We start from the raw sequence: 24,088 nt of genomic DNA on the forward strand, positions 1-24,088 counted from the left end.
GTGCTAAATGATCAATTAGATCATTTATAAGCAGAATTGGACCCACACAGCCGTGTTGCAATGATCACAAAACAATGATTTATTTCTGATCACTATGCTGACTAACTTGTCTTTGGTGGACTGTGTACAACACAGTACAATATAAACTATTGTATGGCAATTTAAAAAATATCAATGAGTTTTTTGGCATCTGTACAGTAAATCACTGATGATGATATTATTTAAATGTGTAGCTCAATCTGGGTAACTAACAGTGAGTGTATTTTTCCAGACCTGACCTATAGTTTTCAGAACGCCCATGCATGAAGCTTAAAGCTTTATAGCTTTTTCAAACCACTTCAGGTGTCATAAAGGTCAACTTCCTAACTCTGCTGAGCTTTAGTATCTTACTGGCAGTTTAAAAATAGTGGCGTCCTCTTTGGCTCTGCCACTTTAGCATGGATTAAATGTAACTGCAGCTGTGATGGAAACTAACAATGGCACTATGATAATAACTTTTTACAGGCATTTAGAATGGCTGTTGTTGGGGTTTGTTGCTATTTGCTTCTGAAATTATACTTTGCTACTTCTTGATTGTCACTTTTTTATGGTGCAGACACAGTTGGTAAATTTCCAGATGGCATGATTGAAGTGTAATCCTGAGTTGTGATTCGTCATTCCTTTGCACATTAAACCTGCATTAATTTATTTTTTGGCCACTTGGGCACAGCCACTGACGTCCTATAACGTTGTTGTGGTGAACGTGTTAGCAATCATTTGTCTATTTACGCATCCAGCAAATACAGGATAAGATTAGCATTAGCATTTATTCAGAGTCACGTTTCTAACCACATATACACAAATATCTGGCTCTTTAGCTGCTAAATGCTCTGCTATGTTCACCAGCTAACCGCTAACTGTGTCTGTGTACAGTGGCTTTTTTGTTGTTGCTGAAAATGGCTGCCTGAAAACACAGAGAGAGCGGTGAAAATGAACCAAAACAGTACAACTGTGGCCTGAAAAACCAAAAGAATGAGCAGCTGAAAGATGCTAAAATGCTGTGTAGAGCTGAGGGGAACTTTAGAGTCAGTTGATAATTCTCTGTGGGTTCGTCACTACAAGCGACTTCTTTCAATTTACACATAAAGATTTGACCCATTGTTTATATCAAGAATATATTATAGCAGCTTTAATATTTGCGTCCGTTGTAGTCTGCGGACACTCAGTCCTCTGTCAGCTTACAACAGCATGATATTCAGTTACAGTTATAGTTACACACACACACACACACACACACACACACACACACACACACACACACACACACACACACACACACAACACAGGAACATAGAAAACTCCTCTGTACCATCTGAGGGGAAAATTTGAGGCAACCACTGACAGAAGGGTCTGCTTGTATGCTTGTGTTTATCTAAGGCTCTGTGAAATTCCCTTCTGCCAACAGCTACACTGTACACATCCAGTCCGTGTACATGAACACAAAAATAGAGATGGCTTTCTACCAGTAAACCCTAACCCCCATCTACACTTACAGTGCATACACACCTGCAGTGCAAACACATGCATGCAACATCTTGGCCTGTGTGCAGTGTTGTGAGTGACTGGTGTGTATTCTGACACCGTGGTTTAGAAATAGCCCCTCATGCCCAGAGACGCACTGCTCCACATAAAGCTCTCTGTCTGCTACTACAAATGTTCAGGATATCAGCTGGAAGGAAAACTTTATTCCCCATGGTATACTTCTTGAGTTCTGATTGTGCGGGGCAGCCGGTGAGTCATTTCTCTCAACGTTATATTAAAACATTTCATAAGAAATGGAACAAAAGCTGTGAGGTGAATGACGCACGTTGCCCACAATGAATTACACCTGATTTGACAATTACAACATTGTGAGCTTGCTTACTGTTTTAATTCTGAATGTCTGGAGTTTTGTCACAGCTTGTGAGGAGAAATTACAAAGGATCAACCTTGTGTTGTTCTTCAGTTTCTATTTCTGGTCTTTGTCACTTCTCTCTGTTTTCCTTTCTCTAATTAATTACCCTGAACTCTTTGTTGCAGTCTATCTGCTGCTGTCTCTCTCCACGTTGTTGCTTCGCCTCCATATATTTTGCTTCAAACTTTAATGACGCAGCACAACAAGAACCACAGCTAGAATTAAATTATTGTTTTGATGTAAGTTAAAAGTTTTAGTTAGTTCTACATTTTAGGAATTTGATTATTTTTCTTTCCAAGAGTAAAATGATAAAATCTCTTATATCTGTGTGTTAAACACGGCGCTGGAGGGCGTGTTTAGCCGAGCTTAGCATAGAGACTGGAAGAAGGGGGAAACAGCCAGCCTGGGCTCTCTGCTTTTTAGAAATGTTTCTACCAATCCCTCTAAAAGCCTGCTATTTAAAATATATATATATATATATATAATATATATATAAACCCTATATATATATATTGTTTCTTTGAAATGTAAAACATTGTGTATAAAAATGATATGTTTAGGTTTTATGGGGAGTTATGTGCTGGACTATTTCTTGGAGCAATGACTTCCTGGAGTCTTGTTGACAGATATAACTAAAGGGTTTGTTTATTGTTGTTTTATTTTTACCAGGCTAAGCTTACTGTCTGCTGGCTCTTATCTAACAGACAGATAATCATGGCAAGAAAGCAAATAAACATATTTCCCCAAAGTCCTTTAATAAACAGACGTTGATATTCTCATGTCACTCAAAAGCAAAATGTTGATATATTTCTTTAAAATATCCCAGCATGGAGCTTTTATTGAAGTTCTAATCTATAGTCAAAATTCTGTCCTCTGCCTTACCTTGCTACCAGACTTTTATCTGGGTGCAAAAACAGTTCTTCTTACAGTAAATTATTTCTCCAACATATTTCAGTTCTGTGCATTAGTTCAAAAAAGGCCATTTTCCCCCACAGTGAAAACAGCCCTCGTGTTTAGACCGCAGTATCTGAGGCTTCACCAGGGGCTTCGGCCACAAACACATTTCAGACGAGCCTCGGGCAAAAGCTGACCAGTCTGGCCTCGATCGACAGACTAGAGACTCTGTTGTTTTTTTTTTTTAATCTATGTCAGAGCTAACAGCCATGGTCATTTGGCAGGGGGGGGGGGACCTTGCTGCCAAATTGACCATTTGGTTTATTCAAACTAGAAGTGCAAAAGGTGAGACTATGATCACAGAGATCCCCATGGTGATGGTGGGCTTCTGTACTGTGCTGTTTGCTCAGTTGGACCTCTAGGGCTGCATTTACACAGGAGCTGAAAGTGATTATTTAGCCCTGTGCTGCTCCAGTTGATCTTCATGTTCACACTTACGGCTGTAGGACACTCAGCTATTGTCCTCAGTATTTGCTTTGTTGTGTTTAGCAACTTGGAGGGCAGGATTTCTCCAGCAGAATTGTATTTACAGTATATTGGGAAATAAACCAGAAATACTTTATTTCATGATTGCATTACATACTGTTTCCTAGAAATAACAAACCTTATTCTCATACTGATAACAGGGAACAAAAGTTGTCAATAAGCGGTTGTTGAATTTCCTTGAAATAGATGCTCCATTAAAAGAATAAATCAAAAACTTGCAGGAATAAATTGAACGGCTACATTATAAAAAAAAAAAAAATCCAAATAATTAAACATATTTAGAGAGGTACAATATCATATGATTTGGAAATCCTGCCAAATCTGGAACTGAAAAACGATATCAATAACTAGGTACCTCCATTTATTCTCTATGCCTGCTTATTGGTAGTCAACCTTGTATATACAGTATGGTATTCAAGGGCCAGAGATGTATAGTAACGAAGTAGAACTACTTCACTCTTGTACTTGTACTAAAAGGATGTATCTGTACTCTACTGGAGTATTTTTTTTCTCCTACTTCTACTTTTACTTCAGTACATATTTTTGATGAGTTTAATACTTTTACTCCGATACATTGTTTATGTGCTGCATCGTTACTGTTGTGAATTCCTCATGCTACGGAGACTGTGTAGATTACAGTGTGCGTAGTTACGGCTACGTTAGTTACGTAAGAAATCCCGAGAGCGTGTCGTGTTTCTTTTCATTAGAGCGGTTGCCTGTTCAGAAGTCAGAGACGATGTAAGTTTGTACTCTTTCTATTTAGCTATTGTTGCAGCAGATTAAGCTATTCCTGAGTTGTTTCAGTCTGCAATGAGTACTGAATGTTAACCGTTTTACCCTGTGATGTGAAGCTGCTATTATCTGTATTTTGCTAGCTTTCTAACTTTCCACTGTTCATCACACATGTTACTAGCTAGTGTGTGATACCTTTTTTGGGGGTTTTAACATAGACTGTATATAAGAATGGACCAACAGATCCCGTTGCTCTGGACGGAGACCAGTGAAGGCCGTTAGAAGCACTTTTCCGGTGAGCGCTGAGCGTTACTGCGCAGCCTCCAACTGAGAGAAACAACGTAAATGTGCCGTGAGCAACGTGTCTGAAAGTTGTAAGTCTTCTGGTAGCTGTGCCAAGAGAAATCTCAATCATTCCCAGTCTAGCAGAGACGGAGAGCGTAGGTATATGTAAGGAGATAACATAGGCACCGGCTAATTATTGCTAACTAAAATGCTAGTTAACATTAGTAATCACACTTAAACAGCTAATGTGAGACGAAACTGCCTGTGTGCTTCTCCTGTACTATACGGTAATTCCTCTACTATGCGACAGTAAGTCGCGTGGTTATGACACAATCGTTAGCATATTTTTACAAAAACGTCTGCTATGGAGTAGGGATGGGCGATACCACACTTTTAGGATTCGATACGATACCGATACTTTTTCTTGCATTTTCATTGATACCGATACCGATACCGATACCGTTAATTTCTTATTGGCAATTTTTGTCAGTAAAAATATTATTACATTTAAGACAAATCACAAGACAAATACAGACCATTTATACAAAATGTATTATGGTCAATACATAATAAGATTAAAATTAAAATAAATAACATAAATATGAATGAAATAAATTAAATATGAACAAAAACATACACATTTTCAGGCCCTTGGCTGTGTCGCTGTCGGCTGTGTGCGCACGTTGACGCTCATTCACTCGTCTCCTGTCACTACATGGGCCAGCTCAATACGCCGCCAGGTACAGGGGTGTCCCGGCACATAGTAATTTAAGTAAGTAATCTAAAACAGCTGAAAGTGATGCATACACCCCCAATTATTATTTTTTAGTTTATATCGATATTTTTTTAAGGAAATCAATGCCAAATGAGTAGCGTGAGTATATCGATCTATCGATACCACAGGATCGATATGCCCATCCCTACTATGGAGCCATAACGTGAGGTACAAGGTAATGAAGCCTTTTATACATTGTCGTGTTTCTTTAGAAATAAACAATGGACAAATAGAGGCTTTAAACTCTTCAGATGTAAAGTTATTCGCTGTCAAAGTGACGCCAAAATGAATGGCAGTCAATGGAACGCTAACGGGGAGTGATCGCTTTGTAGCATTAAAATGGCGCCATAGGAGGTTCGCGGTCCGAGGAGAGGCTTACCCCCTTGGGTTTTAATTGTTACTGTGCTGGAGAGGATGTTCATTTTACTTGCACAGTGTGATAATTGTACATTTTATTTCAGTATTCTTTAATAAGTGATTAATAACCCACTGTTATATCAGATAATAGTAGTTATAACAGCTCTGACATTAATGTACCTTTTTGGGTTTATTTCAGAAACTTCCTTCATATATCCAGCAATGTACAGCTTGTGACTGCCTGTAATGCACCATCTTACTACCAAGTAAAAAGTTGAACTCCACCTGGTGACTCATGCTCTCTGATTGGTGCCCTTGAGCAGCTAATACATATTATCCAGCATTCACAGGGTTAAAATCCCAACAGTTACAATTATAAAAACGTTATGAATCATTCCTTGTACTGCTGCTACAGCCAAAGGAATTGGGAGTGTCCTTTAAGCTAAACATTTGATATGATCAAACTTTTGACTGCTATCTACATAACACAATACTTGTACTTTTACTTTCAGTACATGAGTAGTAAATATTAAAATAAACTACTTGCAATACATAAGTACAAAAAAATGTTGAATACTTTGGTACTTCCACTTAAGTGTGGTGCTTAAAGAGCACTTCAAATTCTACTCAAGTCACTTTTTTAATAGAACACTTGTACTTTTACTCAAGTATGGGTCTCTAGTACTTTATACATGTCTGTCAAGGGGACAGGGAGCTGGAGGAAGGGCTAATGTAGCGATGAACACATATACACTCACATTCAAACATTAAAGTTTCCACTTTAGACTACATGTCCTTGGACTGACTGCACTTTACCCCAGACAACAGATTTCCTCTAGTGCCACAGGAACCCTGGGTTCAAGGTTTAAGGAATTACCGAGACGTTCATAACTTAGATTACTGTAATTAGCACATTATGACCAAATGTTTTGGAGCTCTGAGGCTATCAACAAATGGTTTTGCCTCACTTGTTGTTTGTGGGGTTTGGTGATAATGCTTTTAGAGGCACAGCAGTGCAAGTATTCTAGGAAGACTCTCCATGTTGGTGTATTCATTGAGTTGCTTCCTCTCCACTTTTCCCAATTTTGTCATTGTCGCTGTCCACTTTGTTTTTATCTCTTTATCTATCCTCCATGTACAAGCACTCTCACCACTCCTGTTTCTCTTTCACTAATTCACCCTCGCTTCCTATTTAGGGTTGTTTTTTTATTCTGTGCTGTGTTTTTTGGAATAGAACAGTAAGCTGAAAAAAAACATACTGGACAAACAAGACTGTTTCAAAAACACAAGATGAACTAATATAATTATATTTGTATGGATGTCCCGTACAATTGTTAAACTGCGTGTTTGCCGTCTCTTGCTTTTTTAAACCCTGCTTTTGTTAACTATCATTTAGAAATCTGAAATCCTCTAATGACAAGCTGTGATGAAGGAGCAGCGTGATTAGAAAGAAAACAAACAAAAAAGCCAATTATTAATGGCCTCAGGCTGCAAAAAAACAACTCAAACCCCATGTTTACACGTTTGCTCGGAAAACATTTGAATGAAAAATAAACCAAACAACACGGGTGATACGATGGCCTTAGCCAGGGGAGTTTCATTCATTAACAGCAGGTGTAGTGCTTTTATTCAGAAAAACACTGTACGAAACTTCAGTACACTCAAAAGAAACTTTATCGCCATGCTTTATGACCTAAGAGCTTTCATTTTAGAACAATGAGAGCGTTTGAATCGCTCTAGGTGGAAAACCAGGTTGGCAGAGAGACATTAGGGTAGAGATCAAAAGTGTGATTCAGAAAGAGAGAGAGAGAGAGCTGCCTAGATGTTATTGCCTGTTGCTTGACTGATGCAGACTGCTTTAGTGTGAGTGGGCGCTGAATGAAAACATTAAATCATGCGCAGACATAAGTAGGTGGTTGGGGAGTTGTGGGTATTAAGTGGAAACTAAGACTCCCATTTGAAAACAAATCCTGAATTCTGTAATCCTTCTGTCTTCACTTTCCCTGACTGTCATAATTTATATCAGACATTTAAAAAAAAATCTTCAAAAGCATTTATTGCTCAAATACTTGCTTAACAGAGTGCATTTGGTGGTAGAGGTTCTGAAACTTAGCATCGTTAGGATTGGATAAATGTGAGTTTTGGTCTACCTGCGCTATTGATTTTATTTTAAAATTAAACCTATCTTTAACAATTAACATATATTAACAATAAACATCTATTCCACAAAACCAAATCTGTATCATGTTTGTCTGTATACAGTTTAATCGTGAGGTGAAACAAACACAAAATGATAATAACAGCAGCTCTAATAATTGTAAATTACAGTGATTGATACATTTGCTCTTGAATTTAATTGAATTTGATAAAGACATATAACCTGGATGCCATCCGAACTTAGCCCCGGCCACAACATTTGAGTTCGGGAAGTTCGGTCTGGACTTGATCCGTTGTGGAGCAACTATGCTCAAACCAGGGCTGTTCGGATCAATGAAATTGTCAGGGCGGGCTTTATACGATGATGGACAGATGATCAACAGTAACGTAATCAACCACGTCACCAAAGAGTGCTTGGGTTGAATTTGTTTACAACAAAGATGGCTGCCATCGCGTCTGTTATAGAAGATATCGACAGCGCATTCATTTGAAAAGAGGAACAGAGAATTGCGATCACATATGTATACACATTCCGCACGACATGGAAACTGCCGCCTCTGCCTTTGCTCTGTCGAAGACTGCCTTTGACTCTCCGTTGCTCTGATTGGTTGTAGGTCTATCCAATTGATTGCAGAGGCATTCTCTTTCCTGGTTCAGTTGAAACACGCCCTATAATCACAGCCCAGTGGAGCAGTATCAGACTCACATTCTGACTAGAATCTGAGTATGACGACATCAGACTAAAAGACATCAATAGAGCATTGCATCAATTGCATCAGATTCTTCATTCATGCTTCACCATCAGCATTCATCGGTTGCTTGGCTACCAGCTGACTGGTAACATCCAATCATATTTATAGAGGTGCACAGACACCTTTACAGTAATAACCTGACACTATTACTCTTCAGATACATCATGTAGCTCCCATTCTGTCCACACCTCCACTGTATGTGCTACTCTAAGTTTTATGGTATTGTTGACTTATTATGTTCTAATGGCCGTGTATATTTTTTGTCTTTTCCACCAAATCCATCTTTTGTGCCAACCATGTGCCACAAATGATCAATTCCTTGTGCCTCATGTCTGTCACAAATTCTGTGAATTTCGAATTGAATAGATCATCATCATTACCAATCGTATATTTAATTTTTCCCCACGTTTACTGTAAATTGCTATTTAAATCTCAAAGTGACAGTTTGAGGAGTAATTGCTTAGCACTTCTTCTGTATATTGTGTTACTGTAATCCCAGGCCTCAGCTACAATCCCTCAGGGATCAGCTTGACTCTCCTTTTAACAGATGATGTGAAGCTTTATTTTTCTTGCCTCCTGAGCAAACTCACTCTTGGCTGCATTTGAAGACCCCTAATCTGCATATTTCCAATCAGTGTGCACTGTTTGCGATATTGATCAGTAGTGGGATAACAAACAACTAAGACGGACACATTTTCAGTTTTACTCATCAGTGCGACTTTTGTGGTTAAATTAAAAACAAACAGATAGAAAAAAAATAAGAAGAAATACAATTCCTTTAACATTCTAATGAAACTGACACTAAATGAATGCAAGGGCATTTTGGAGATCCCAAGCATGTTTCTTTGACAAACATCTTTTCATCTGAATGATGTATGTTTAATCACAAGCAGCAGGGAGGACCAACATTGCTTACAGTAACATACATGTAAAAAAGCAGTCACAAAATGACAATGAGGTGATAGCAGCACTAACACAGCCTCGATCTGCCACTGCATGACAGTCCCGTACTTGACGCCCACCAGGCATTTCTTCATTGTGCTGGCTTGGAAGAGACGGCTCACTACGTTTTAGATAATAAAATCTGATGACGCACATGCTTGGCATTGGGACGCCTCAGCACTTTCTCTCTCGTTCAGCCTTTCTCTCTAATTCTTTCCATATTTGTTTTTTTCCCCTGGGAAGATGGAAAGAAGAGCAGAATCAATTATAATTTGACTTAGCTCTCAAAGGAGAAAGTGTATGAGTACATAACCTACTTGGTGTGGAATAAGTGACAGAACAGTTGAGTGTGTGTGTGTGTGTGTGTGTGTGTGTGTGTGTGTGTGTGTGTGTGTGTGTGTGTGTGTGTCTGGTGGAGATTGTATCCAAGGGAGAGACTGTGATTGTGGTTTGATGAGTGATTCCATCACACTCTGATGAAGGGGTTATACAGTGCAGAGAACAAGCTCATTTCATCACATCATTGTGCACACACACGGCTGCAGATTGTGTGCTGATGAGTGTTTATGCCAGAGAGAAAGGGAGAGGTAGAAAGAAAGAAATAACCACAAGATGAATAAGAAATGCTCATCTCAGCCCTCAGGCTCTTTCCTTTGGTCTCTGATGCTTAGAGTTAGCCCCCACAGACCTTTATCTTAAGTCTGGTTGTTGCTGTTATCCACTCACATCTGGCACTAGTGTGTGTTGTTCATGTGTTGTGCATCCACAAACCCCAATGACGACAGCTTCTTGTGTTTTCCAGGCCAGTTTTTGTGCCAGCGGATGAGTATTGTCACTAATAAGACCAATTCAATCTATTATCTATTATTCCGACACAAAGACAGCTTCTTTCCCCAAGCAGTCACTCTGTTGAACGCTCAGAAATAGTCCCCACCCTTACACTGAACAAAGTCAATCAACACTGTTCTGCTCATCTACCTCATGTATATTTCAATCTTACAATTACAATATTGTTATTCATATATTACCATTGCACTGAACTGCCTTGCACTATATTTATATTTAAATCTTAAATTAGACTCAGACTATACTGATATTGTACTGTTCCTTTCTTCTCTTCAATTGTTATTGTATATTTTTTGTAAATTTGTAAATTCTATTGTATTGTTATACTGTATACTTAACAGTATTTTTTATATTTCTTACTGTCCTTTCTGTTTTTATTCTTTATATGTTAAGTGAGTGTTGTACTTTGAGAGCAAAGATTAACCGAGTCAAATTCCTTGTTTGTTTACGCAAACCTGGCCAATAAAGCTGATTCTGATTCTGATTTTGTTTCTGATTCTGATTCTGATTATCTGTGGCTGTCTCGTTAACTCCAGAGCGGCTGTGTTTTGGGTCGGTTTATTATAACATAAGTGTGCACATGACCTCAACTGAGCTCCAGTTGTGTTGCAACACATGGGCAAACCTCCATAAGAGAAACAGGAGGAACAAGGGAAGGACAAGTTGCTGCCCCGAGACTCTGGAACAAGTTACCCCCTGATATTCGCACTATTACAGATGTAGCTCTTTTTAGATCCAAACTCAAAACCTATTTGTTTGGAATGGCTTTTAATACGTAGTAGTGGTGTGACAATTTCCCTCTCCTCCTCCTGTTTCTATGTAACCTTTTCTGATTTTACTGTTTTATATTTCATTCTTTTTATTGTATGATATGTTGTTTTATTCTTGGTTCCTGATGTAAAGCACTTTGGATACCTGCTGGTTGCTGTAAAGGGCTGGAACTAATGATTCATTTCAATATCAATTCTTGATTGTTTTTTCAATAAGTCAATGCCTATATAATTTAGTCTATAAAATGTCAGAAATTAGTTTTTTTTTAAAGAACAGAAGCCTGTTACAAGTTGTTTGTTCAATAACCAGCTCAAAACTCAAAGAAATTTAATATAAAATTAAATAAACCTAAGAAAACCAGGTAATTTTTTTTCTTCTTGCTTGATGAATAAATTAAAGATGAATCGATTATACAATTTGTAGTTGTATTTTCTTTAGATTTTACTGATTAATTAATAAATACATCAATCAATCACCTCTCCTGGAACCATCACCTTATCGTGGTGGAGAGGTTTGTGTGTCCCTATGAACCTGAGGGCTGTGTTGTCTGGAGCTTTGTGCTCCTGGTAGGGTCTCCCAAGGCAAAGTGGTCTCAGGTGAGGGGCCAGACAAAGAATGGTTCAAAAACCCTATGAGTGACCGAGGAAGAGATGGAGTGACCCTGCCCGGAGGAAGCCCGGGGCCCCCATCTGGAGCCAGGCCCAGATGGAGGGCTCGTCAGCGAGCGTCTGGTGGCCGGGTTTGCCACGGAGCCCGGCCGGGCACAGCCCGAAAAAGCTACGTGGCATCCATCTCTCCATCCCATGGGCCCACCACCTGTGGGAGGAACCGCTGGGGTCGGGTGCGCTGCCACATGGGTGGCAGTGAAGGTCAGGGGCCTCGACGGACCAGACCCGGGCAGAAGACGCTGGCTCTGGGGACGTGGAATGTCACCTCTCTGTGGGGGAAGGAGCCGGAACTGGTGCGGGAGGTGGAGCGCTACCGGTTAGATCTGGTGGGGCTTACCTCTACGCACAGTCTCGGTTCTGGAACCATACTCCTGGATAGGGGTTGGACTCTTTTCTTCTCCGGAGTTGCCCAGGGTGTGAGGCGCCGGGCGGGTGTGGGGATACTCACAAGCCCCTGGCTGAGCGCCGCTACGTTGGAGTTTACCCCGGTGGACGAGAGGGTCGCCTCCCTACGCCTGCGGATTGTGGGGGGGAAAACTCTGACTGTTGTTTGTGAATATGCACCAAACAAGAGTTCGGAGTATTCGGCCTTCTTGGAGACCTTGAGCGGAGTCCTATATGGGGCTCCAGTGGGGGACTCCATAGTTCTGCTGGGGGACTTCAACGCGCACGTGGGCAATGATGGAGACACATGGAGAGGCGTGATTGGGAGGAACGGCCTCCCTGATCTAAACCAGAGTGGTTGTTTGTTGTTGGACTTCTGTGCTAGTCATGGATTGTCTATAACGAACACCATGTTCGAACATAGGGATGCTCATAAGTGTACTTGGTACCAGAGCACCCTAGGCCAAAGGTCAATGATCGATTTTATAATCGTTTCATCTGATCTGAGGCCGTATGTTTTGGACAGAAGAGAGGGGCAGAGCTGTCAACCGATCACCATCTGGTGGTGAGTTGGGTCAGAGGGTGGGGGAAGACTCTGGACAGACCTGGTAAGCCCAAACGGGTAGTGCGGGTAAATTGGGAACGTCTGGAGGAGGCCCCTGTCCGACAGACTTTCAACTCACACCTCCGGTGGAGCTTTTCGTGCATCCCTGTGGAGGCTGGGGGCATTGAACCCGAGTGGACAATGTTCAATGTTTCCATTGCTGAAGCTGCGGCGAGGAGCTGTGGTCTTAGGGTCTTAGGTGCCTCAAGGGGCGGTAACCCACGAACACCGTGGTGGACACCGGTGGTCAGGGAAGCCGTCCGACTGAAGAAGGAGTCTTTCCGGGATATGTTATCCCAGAGGACTCCGGAGGCAGTGGCAAGGTACCGAAGGGCCCAAAGGGCCCAAAGGGCTGCAGCCTCTGCCGTGAAAGAGGCAAAGCAGCGGGTGTGGGAGAAGTTCGGAGAAGACATGGAGAAGGACTTTCGGTCGGCACCAAGGTGCTTCTGGAAAACCGTTCGCCACCTCAGGAGGGGGAAGCGGGGAACCATCCAAGCTGTGTACAGTAAGGATGGGACGCTGTTGACCTCAACTGAGGAGGTAATAGGGCGGTGGAAGGAGCACTTTGAGGAACTCCTAAATCCGACTAATACGCCCTCTATGGTAGAGGCAGAGCTGGAGGATGATGGGGGATTGTCGTCAATTTCCCGGGTGGAAGTTGCTGAGGTAGTTAAACAACTCCACAGTGGCAAAGCCCCAGGGATTGATGAGATCCGTCCAGAAATGCTTAAAGCTCTTGGTGTGGAGGGGTTGTCTTGGTTGACACGCCTCTTCAACATTGCGTGGAAGTCTGGGACGGTGCCTAAGGAGTGGCAGACCGGGGTGGTGGTTCCCCTTTTCAAAAAGGGGGACCAGAGGGTGTGTGCCAATTATAGGGGTATCACACTTCTCAGCCTCCCTGGTAAAGTCTTCTCCAAGGTGCTGGAACAGAGGGTTCGGTCGATAGTCGAACCTCAGGTTGAAGAGGAACAATGCGGATTCCGTCCTGGTTGTGGAACAACGGACCAGATCTTTACTCTCGCAAGGATCCTGGAGGGAGCCTGGGAGTATGCCCAACCGGTCTACATGTGCTTTGTGGATCTGGAGAAGGCCTATGACCGGGTCCCCCGGGAGATACTGTGGGAGGTGCTGCGGGAGTATGGGGTGAGGGGGTCCCTTCTCAGGGCCATCCAATCTCTGTACAACCAAAGCGAGAGCTGTGTCCGGGTTCTCGGCAGTAAGTCGGACTCGTTTCAGGTGAGAGTTGGCCTCCGCCAGGGCTGCGCTTTGTCACCAATCCTGTTTGTAGTATTTATGGACAGGATATCGAGGCATAGTCGGGGTGGAGAGGGGTTGCAGTTCGGTGGGCTGGGGATCTCATCGCTGCTTTTTGCAGATGATGTGGTCCTGATGGCATCGTCGGCCTGTGACCTTCAGCACTCACTGGATCGGTTCGCAGCCGAGTGTGAAGCGGCTGGGATGAGGATCAGCACCTCTAAATCGGAGGCCATGGTTCTCAGCAGGAAACCGATGGAGTGCCTTCTCCAGGTAGGGAATGAGTCCTTACCCCAAGTGAAGGAGTTCAAGTACCTTGGAGTCTTGTTCGCGAGTGAGGGAACAATGGAGCGGGAGAATGGTCGGAGAATCGGCGCAGCGGGTGCGGTATTACATTCAATTTATCGCACCGTTGTGACGAAAAGAGAGCTGAGCCAGAAGGCAAAGCTCTCGATCTACCGGTCAGTTTTCATTCCTACCCTCACCTATGGTCATGAAGGTTGGGTCATGAAGAACGAGATCCAGGGTACAAGCGGCCGAAATGGGTTTCCTCAGGAGGGTGGCTGGTGTCTCCCTTAGAGATAGGGTGAGAAGCTCAGTCATCCGTGAGGAGCTCGGAGTAGAGTCGCTGCTCCTTCACGTCGAAAGGAGCCAGTTGAGGTGGTTCGGGCATCTGGTAAGGATGCCCCCTGGGTGCCTCCCTAGGGAGGTGTTCCAGGCACGTCCAGCTGGGAGGAGGCCTCGGGGAAGACCCAGGACTAGGTGGAAGGATTATATCTCTAACCTGGCCTGGGAACGCCTTGGGATCCCCCAGTCGGAGCTGGTTAATGTGGCTCGGGAAAGGGAAGTTTGGGGTCCCCTGCTGGAGCTGCTACCCCCACGACCCGAGACCGGATAAGCGGACGAAGATGGATGGATGGATCAATCAATCAATCAATCAATCAATCAATCAATCAATCAACTTATCTTTTCAAGAAAGAGCACGAATATACAGTATAAAGGTAAAAGGGATAAATGAGAGAAAAGGCTAAATGTATGAAAGGGTATCATACACTTCTAAATGACACACATTTTACACTTCTAAATTCTTCTGTCAGTAGGTGTGGACACAGTTTAAATGCTTTTTCCCCATATGGTGGTTTGGGCACATACCATCTTGACTCACTCTCTTTTTTTCCTCTCTGCTTCTCTGACACTTTCTCCATCTGTCTCTTCTCTCTCAGGACTGATGTTTGGCAGGTGCTGTGTCTCATGTGCAGCTCTGCAATTGGAAATCTTTTTTCTTTTCTTAATTCAATAAACAGCCACTGACCAGTGGAAAAGTACCATCGCCACCATTTGTCCTTTCTTTAGACAAAATGATTGTCCTAAAATCAGTTGAGCAGAAGAAAACTCAAAATTGAGCAGTGTAAGGTGAACGTAATCGATGTTTTATAATAACAATGTATCAAATGACAATGTGAAACGTGTCGCTCATGGTGAAGAACCTACAGAGAATGAATTATCTGCAGCTTCTCTCAGCTTTTTGGCTTAATAGGGAGTTTCAGCTCATTCTTTAGCTGTCCGGACCACAATTTCTCTGTTTTCATTCATTCTTGCTGCTCTCATAGCGTTTTCGGTTAAAAAAAAAAAAAAAAATAAACACTCTACCCTGCCCAGCACCAAACGGCAGACAGACACAGTTGGCGACTAGCTGGTGAACATAGTGGAGACTTTAGCAGCTAAAGAGCCAGATATTTCCATCAGCAGTTGGCAGAGGCCAAAAACAGAGCTAAAATAGAGTGAATATTGGACTTACATTCATCAGACTCCAAATGAATGATAGTGTTGCTCCTTTACTGCTGCATGTGTAAATAAGTGACTGTTTCCTAATAAGTTCAACATTTCAACAGGTGACGATATGTCAATGTTGTGTTCACAACTTGTTTCTGCTGCCCTCGAGTGGCCAAAAAACCTAGTTATTGTGGGGGAAAAAACTATTAACTTCATTCTACGTGGTTTGCTAGCTTTGAGAAAGATGCTGACACCAAGAAAACTGAGCATAGGATGGTTGTTTTAGCACAAGCAAAAACATTTGTGGATTGCGTGTTTGCTTGAAAGAATCTCAACCTATCACCGTGCACTTTGAATTGCACTAACCTGCATGAAAGATGCTTTTGAAATAAAGTTGGATTGATTGACTGCACATAGACAACATATGTTGGATGTGCAATAGCTCAAATTCAGACTTTAAACCATCTTTTCAGAAACCTGTATCTGCTTAAATTTCATCTACAGCCGATGCTGTGAATGTCACCTGTTGGCTTCTTCTTCCAGTTTGTACTTTTGCCACATATAACCACTTTGTTATGAGGCTGTTTTGTTTTTGGATCCCAATGCCTTGTGTCAGCTTAGAGAATGGCAGACGTCAGCAGGTTGGTTGAGGGGTCCAAACTGTTATATTTTATATTGACTGCATTAACCAGAACTCTGGAGAAATGCAGGATCAGCTTGTATTTCAGCAGGCGTAGCTTTCAAGGAGATATGTGATACAGCTGTGCTCTTGAAAACCCAACTTTGTCAGCACACGCTATTACTTACATAATGACAAAGTTAATGCATGACATAAACAGGCCCTCAGACTGAAGATCATAGTGATTATGTCTTTCTTAAATGAAAAAGAAGTAAGAAGCAGAGGTGTTTGTTTGGTACAGTATACTCTCATGTTTTCCTCTGAACACTCATTCCCTGTGGCTGCTGAATTTCTCAGTAACAAGGATATTTATAGTGTGACCCAGGGCACGATGCCAATAGAAATAAGGATGTCGAGTATCAAATATGAATAAATGCTCATATTTTAGCTATGAATGGGATACACAATGAGAAAAAATGGCAATCACAAGACATGTTTTCACGTTATAAGAACATTCAAGGGAATCGTCAGATAGGGAAATATTCCAGTAAAAATGAACTGATAATCTCTACAGTGGAACAATAACAGAGCCGGTTTTGAGTCAGCATATCTGCTGTCACAACAAATCCAGCAGACCTACAGTAAGCACTGCAACTTAAATTTTGAAGGAAACCTTGTTCAGATCACTAACTGATAAGGGCAGGAGGGTGGGATCAAACGTTCTTTTCCATAATACTAGGTTTTGGAATAGCTTCCTGGCATAGAAAGTTTGATTCATGTACTGTACATGTTGTACAGGAGACTGTAAACTCAGCTTAGCATTAAGACTGAAAAAAGAGTAACAGATAGGTTGGCTCTGTCCAAAGGTAAAAATAGAAAATTCACCTTGTTGTCTTCTGAGGTAATTCCTGCAGAGCATGCTCTCTTTATCAATGGCCCTTCATCTAACCTTATTTCATTGATGAAAGAGATTGAGTCTGCACATATGCATTTAAAATAAAGAAATTAGCCTTTCAGTGACATCATCCCAACCAGTCTACAAGCATGACATCACCGTCTTAGTATGTATTCCCCCCTTCGTGAGGAATTTTTTCCCTCGCAGAATCTGATTAATTATTCATGAGCGGCTTCCCTGTTTCATGTGCAGAGACACTGCAGGGCCAGGAGGCTGTTTGTTAGAAGGAGTCAACTCATAATGTTGGTACAATGTAAAAAGCTGAACTCATCTACTGTAGTGATGATACTGTAGCTCTGCTGTAAAATGATCCACTTGAGCAATCATGACATGGGAATAATGATAATGAATCATGTTGGTGCATGATCTAACAGGGACAGGACTATTTGACGCTGGGTGAAAGTGGACGCTTTTAGGGTCAAATGGATGATGTTTGTCAAATGTAATGAAAACAAGAATCAAGTTCAATGGTCAATCTGCTTACAAATATAGTAAATCCCTAATGCATTATGTTTTAACTGTTATAGGTGCTGAAAGAAAATAATAGTAATTATTGTAATAAAATAGAACAAAATATAAATAAATTATTCAATAATCATGTGCCCTTAATACAATACAATAAATAAATATATGTATCTTTCATACAGTGAAGCTCAAGTTGTACTAAAATACATACCAAGATAACATGGTATACATTTTAAAATGAATAACAGCTGAACAAACAACTATAAATTGTTTATGTTTATCACCTGTTGCTGAAACCTACCTAAATGGTTAGTAAATGATACCTGACATGATAATCAGATACATAACAGCATTAGTTTCCCATTGTGTCTCCTGGTGTCACTGATCAAACGGTGATATCAATCATGGACAATTATTTTGATTATTCATTCACGTTACTGTATGTTTATTTATTTTTGCAGCACACAAACATCTTCACATTACATTACATACATAGAGGATGATGTCATTCTTACACACACGTTGGGATGATGTCATTAGGGAATGATGTCACCTCCTCATTTTAAATGCATACTGTTGTAGGCGAGGCTGCTGCTGCAGTGTGTTTCCCCTATTCACGCTGTCCTTCACATCCCTGTCTGAGCAGTGAATCTTTCATTATTACCTACTTTTATATATTGTGTAGCAGGCTGTAAACCTCATATGTATTTATCGCTTTAATGCTGTGCTGCAAAGGAAGGGAAAAGATTCCCAGAAGTGGGAATCACAGTCCGATGAAAATGCTTTAGGGATCATGGTTTGCAGCTTTGGAATGTTTTTTCTTAAGTCTATTTCTAGAAAGTATGTTGACTTTATGTGTAATATCGGCAGTAAGTGTGAATAAGACCATCTGCACCCTTTTCCTGCTATTAAAAATAGCTTCCAACAAAAAGTATTTTTCAGCTATTTTTATCAGGTTCCAGAGTAAATCCTGTGTTTTGTTGTTTTAGTAAATTATTTTTAAAATCATAAATTTTGGGTCGTCATTCTGTCATCAGTGCCAGTTTCTACTTAATTTTTGCTGGTATGACAGAATGTGTCTGACACTGGCACGTTTGCAATCACAAGTCATCTGACAATAACATGACTGTAATTTGCAAAAGTAACAAAATAGATGTTTTACAGCAGAAAATAACTCTTCACTTTTGTCTTCTTTAGTGACGCTCTGTGCCCACAAAGGAAAGGATTTTGGATGTGTGTGAAACCAGATGCTGCTAATCTCCAACAGTCACTGCAGCATTCAGTGAAAAAAAGCCCAGGCTGCTGACAACAATGAGCAAAATCCATCTCCATAAAGATCATTGGGCTGTGAAAGTGAAATGAAGTTCCTCCATAATGACGCAGATCAAGGAAATCCATTTGCAAATTAACCTCCTCCTCTTTACGTACGCAAATCTTTGCAGGCACACAATGATGCTTTCTACGTCATAAAGTTTGATAGTGACTGCAGGCAGTATCTCACTCCGTAGCTCACTCACACACACACACACACACACACACACACACACATGCCCGCACGCACACGCACACACACACACACACACACACACACACACACACACACACACACACACACACACACACACACACACAAACTGTACTACTATACTTGTGAGGGCATTGTATTTCATTAATTCCCTGGAAGCTTGCCCTAACTTTAACCATAACTGCTCCATGCCTAACCTTAACCTAACCTCAGCCTGGTTGTATTTCCAACCTGTGCCGCATAATGGCTTTGTGGTCAGCACTGTTGCCACCCAACCAGAAGGTCATGGGTCTAAATCTGGCATCCATCTGTGTCCTTTGTGGAGTTTGAATGCTTTCTGCCTGGGTTTCCTCCAATTGCTCCAGTCTCCTCTCACAGTCCAAAAGCATGCAGGTTAGATGAATTGGAAACTCTAAATTGTCCATTAGAGTTAAATAAAGTGGAGTGTCATTGTCCGTCTGTATACATTAGGCCTGTTATGGCCTGGCAACCTTTCCAGTGTCCCCTGCTTCTCAGCCACTATGCAATGTGTAAATTGGATGGATACTTCTTGACCCTAAAATCAAGTCTAGCCCTAAAATAAGTGGTTAACCATGTGGGGACAGAAGTTTTGTCCCCACAATGTAGTGGAGTACGGAGTATCCAATGACAGCATACCTATAAAGCAGAAAGTATAACCAAAGGTGTAGGATTGTAAATTTACACTTCAACTTAATTAGGATTCACACCTATGGACAGCCCAGCCGTTAATAATATTCACTTATTCTGACAATCACTGCTGCTAACACACCAGTACATGACACTTCTCCACAAATCTAATCTGTCTAACAGCCAGGGATTTACTGCTGTGGTTATATTACATTTAATCTAATTATTTATCACATATGTTATCACACAGTGACCACTTGTGCAGAACCCAGTTCTGGGTACACGCATGCAGACAGCTATTGACAAAAACAAGCAGACAGATGTGTTGGGAACATTACGCTGAGCCTTTTTGTATTGATCTGTGGGAGAAGAAAGAGAGCTGGCCATGCAAAACATTCAGACTAACAGTAGTAAACAAGCATTTGTAAATGTAATGATTCTTTCTTGTGAAAATAAATAAGCTTTGGTCAGTTTGTAGTGCTGCAATCGTTAGTTACAACTGTAATTATATAGAATTTCATACTTTGAAAGTACAGCCATTGATTTTGTAATAGAGTTGTTATTTTTTACTCTTAAGAAATCAATTTAATCGTCTGAGGAAGCTTCATCTAGTTTATGAATCCAATGCTGTTCACAGAGTCAACACCACAAATAAATATTAAGCCTGTGGGAAAACACTAATAAGCAATTGAGCATGACCCTATTCATACTCATTTCTAAATGTCTACATTGACTCTCATCATACAGACAATAATCTAATCTAAATCTAAAATCTAAAATGCAATGTTCTCTCACCTCTGTTTACTGTATGTATGACTATATGTGAGAAATATATGGACACCAGGCAGCATTACAGTAATAAAGTAGGTTGTGTGTTCTCAACTGGTGTGTATATATAAGTATATATGTGACACACAAATTTCAGGCCACATCTTCAAGGAAACAAAGTTATTTACTATTCACTCTTCTATGTGGAGTTCCCTGTACAATAGTGTCACAGACATACTTTTCAGTCAAATAACAAAGATTACTGACTGGACTGCCTGTTTACATTTGGAGGTAAAGTAGGTTGACCTACAGTAGGTGTGCCCACATCTGGATGGAGAACAGTGGGCTTTTTAGGAGCATTTTACAAAAGAAAGAAATAAGTTGACTGTCAGCAGAAGCCTGCAGATCACTACCCCACTAGACTGTTTGCACCTGTGTACTCATTTTACTGCAGTCTGTTGACTACTCATTCATAGGAAAATAAATAGAAATGTTTGTATGACTGACATGTGGAACATCTGTGAGGCTGAAGTAACTAATGTAATTCTGTAGAATTCCGTTTTCTTTTTGGAGGAAGAGATACAGAAAGCAATAGGGAGTAATCAGAGGAAGACAGAAACTGAAAGATAAGTAAACAGCACATTTTTATTTTTTGAAACATGATTTTCCCTTTAGGAACATGTATTATTTAACAAAATACACTATGTCAAATTTCAAAGTATTGTTGGGAATCCTGGAAAATAGTGCACAATGACCCGTTTAGCTCTGTCTTATGCCATGGGAATGATAACCTAAAATAAATATGAAGGAAAATAGGGTTATGAAGGGTCTCGTGAAGAAAGGACGGCTGAAATGTGATGAAATTTCGAACCGTGCAGATGAACTCACACCTCCCACCTAGCAGCAGAATATCCACCTCAGATTCATGTGAACAGCTGCAAACTCACTGATTTATTTATTTTAAATGCTGCTTGGGAATCATAAATCAACAAAGACGGGAAGTTGCTAGTCCACAGAGATATTTGGCATATGTACAGCGTTACATTGCTTGCTACTCCCTTGGTGACAGCCGACAACAAAGCCAGCTAAAGGTGGGATGTTCTTGAGATACGACAAAAACAAAACAAACAAAAAAAACAAATACATGTTTTTTTACACATTTGTTGCCCTGTGTTAGCCCTGTGATAAACTGGCAACCAGTGTATACACTTGCCCAGTGTTTGCTGGGATAAGCTCCACTACTCTATGACCATGCTTAACAGACAGTGGATGGATGGATGGGGAAATACAATTACAAGTTAAGTACTCATTATGCAGTAGAATGACCTCTGTCATTGTATTATATTATGTTTATATTGTTGCTGTTACATAAGCAAAGCTGAATTTAAATTTTGTGGTTGGTCAATGCTGAGCAAAAGTTAACAATTTTCTACACTGCTTGGTATTTAATCTATCACAATGCAACATAGTTACAAGAAAATAATAAGATTTAGCCGATATGTAGAATGTTAATCTGCTAAATAACCAGCTATAGATGTTGGATAAGTGTAGCCTGATGGAGTACAAATACCACATTTCCTTCTGAAATGTAGGCATGTGGAGCACAGTAGGCTATTATTGAAACACTCAAGTGAAGTACATGCTCTTTAAAATTGTACTGAAGTAGGCTCTAGCACTTGAGTAGATGTAGGCCTACGTTATGTGCAACCTCCACGTGTTGCTTTTGTTTTTATCCCAAACTAATGATTGTTCCAAGAAGACTACAACTGTGTTCATCCTAAGTGGTAGAATTTCCGGATGTGTTCCTGAACTCATCACGGTGGGCAGGACGCAGTTGTGTCTGTCGGAGCCTCTCCCCTCCTCTCCATGCTCTCTCGGCTCCAGTGTTCAGGCTCATTTCTTTACGCCGGGAGGCTCAACGACCTGGGTCTTAGGAAAAAGCTACGGCGCCTGTGTGAGAGAAGTGTTGCTGTTCTGTTTGGGAAACTCCTCACCATTGTTGTTGGTCTAAAGACTCAAAAATGGACGGTGAACTCTGACAGAAGCGCACACATCTTCTTCACGGAGGATTTTGGACGAACTCACCTGCCCGAACCAAACCTGGACACAAAACCAGAAGAAACTTCCAGGAGTGATGTAAGGACACACTCTCAGTATTACTCATTCTCACTTTAACGCGTCTAATAACCATTTAGGATGTTTTTGTGGTCGGGCTGCCAACCGTGATGTTTCTCTTTCACACCGAGTCGTTGAATTACTCACCCACAGCTGACATGTTGAATGTTATGTTTTTACTTCGGATGTAGGCTACTTTGTGTTTTTTCCTGTCGTTTTTCTGTCAAACTTCTGTCATTTTATTTATTTTTATTGTTTGGTTTTATTTGAAACAGTTTTACTAGCAATTTGTGACTTTGTTCTATAAAAGGTGCTATGTTAAATAAAGTTATTATTAGCATAGACTGTAACAAAATTTTGGACGTAGGCTATCACTGATTAGATAGTAAACTATTGATTGGTTTCAGCCGCTCTGCCTCTGAGTCCTTCTTTTTGAGTCCACGTTTCTGTGCACAACTGTTATAGAAGGGTAGAGAAGGAGAGTGGGAGTTGCTCTTGTCAGTGAGAGATCTGCGTCTGAAATAGGAAGTGTCTGAGAAAGTCTTTTAATGCCGCCTCCAGAATAAATGCCTTTATAATTCGTCTGGTTCTACCCTTGCCAAGAATTTTAAGTATTTTTCATTTAAATCCTGTTCCTAATCTTTTACCCTTATTTATTCCAATAACAGCACAGGTCTTCAGTCCTGCAGAATTGAGTTGGGTTGCTTCAAATCCCTGAAAACCTTCTCTCTCTCTCTCTCTCTCTCTCTCTCTCTCTCTCTCCACAGTGAGATTCACCCCAGCCAAAGCCCAGCAAGGCCATTCTCATGCTATGACCACTAAAATGTAAGTATTGCAGTATGTAAATAGAGGTGGTCTTTGTGAATGTGGATGTTATTAAGTGGCAAAACAATTGCCTGAAATTGGTTTGGGGATAAGTCTATGGGGGGGGCAGCTGCAGATTTGTGGCGTGAGGTTTTGGTCCTGATGGACCACAGCCTGAGGGGAGTGGATCAAAGAGTTTGTGTCCAGGTTTTAAAAAACGTCTCGCTTGTTTCACAGGGGTGTGATAGTAACAAGGGAGCCACTGTTTTAGGATGAACACAGAACCAGCCTGAACATCAGTAGACGTCACACTCTACTTGGAGCTGTGAATCTGAATAGCCGTTAATTTGAACTGTGTCTTGTGTTGCACCCCTTCACAGCAGAGCTTTATGTCCCATGATGAGTCATTACATCTGTAGAGAAGTTGCTACACCAGTTCTTTCACTGTACTTTCTGTACTATATCACTTTGTCAAACCTAAGTTTTCCTGGCACTGGGTTGTTCACAGTGGCACAC

General features: G+C 41.1%; 1 protein-coding gene across 2 annotated transcripts in view; it reads left to right on the forward strand.

Annotated features, from left to right (window-relative positions):
- Positions 1 to 1,638: 1,638 nt before the first annotated feature.
- Positions 1,639 to 24,088, forward strand: part of lepr (leptin receptor) — a 51,302-nt gene continuing 28,852 nt past the window's right edge. The window contains exons 1-3 of one of the 2 annotated variants that reach the window (XM_031283939.2): positions 15,586 to 15,596; positions 22,588 to 22,789; positions 23,536 to 23,593. In XM_031283939.2, coding sequence (XP_031139799.2) covers positions 23,580 to 23,593 — 14 coding nt within the window. In that variant the 5' untranslated portion in view covers positions 15,586 to 15,596; positions 22,588 to 22,789; positions 23,536 to 23,579. Of the gene's footprint in view, positions 1,771 to 15,585; positions 15,597 to 22,587; positions 22,790 to 23,535; positions 23,594 to 24,088 lie in introns of those variants that run through there. The other variant, XM_031283940.2, reaches the window with a different exon arrangement.

This window comes from Sander lucioperca, chromosome 11, assembly GCF_008315115.2.
Source record: "Sander lucioperca isolate FBNREF2018 chromosome 11, SLUC_FBN_1.2, whole genome shotgun sequence".
In the NCBI taxonomy this organism is placed as follows: domain Eukaryota; kingdom Metazoa; phylum Chordata; class Actinopteri; order Perciformes; family Percidae; genus Sander; species Sander lucioperca.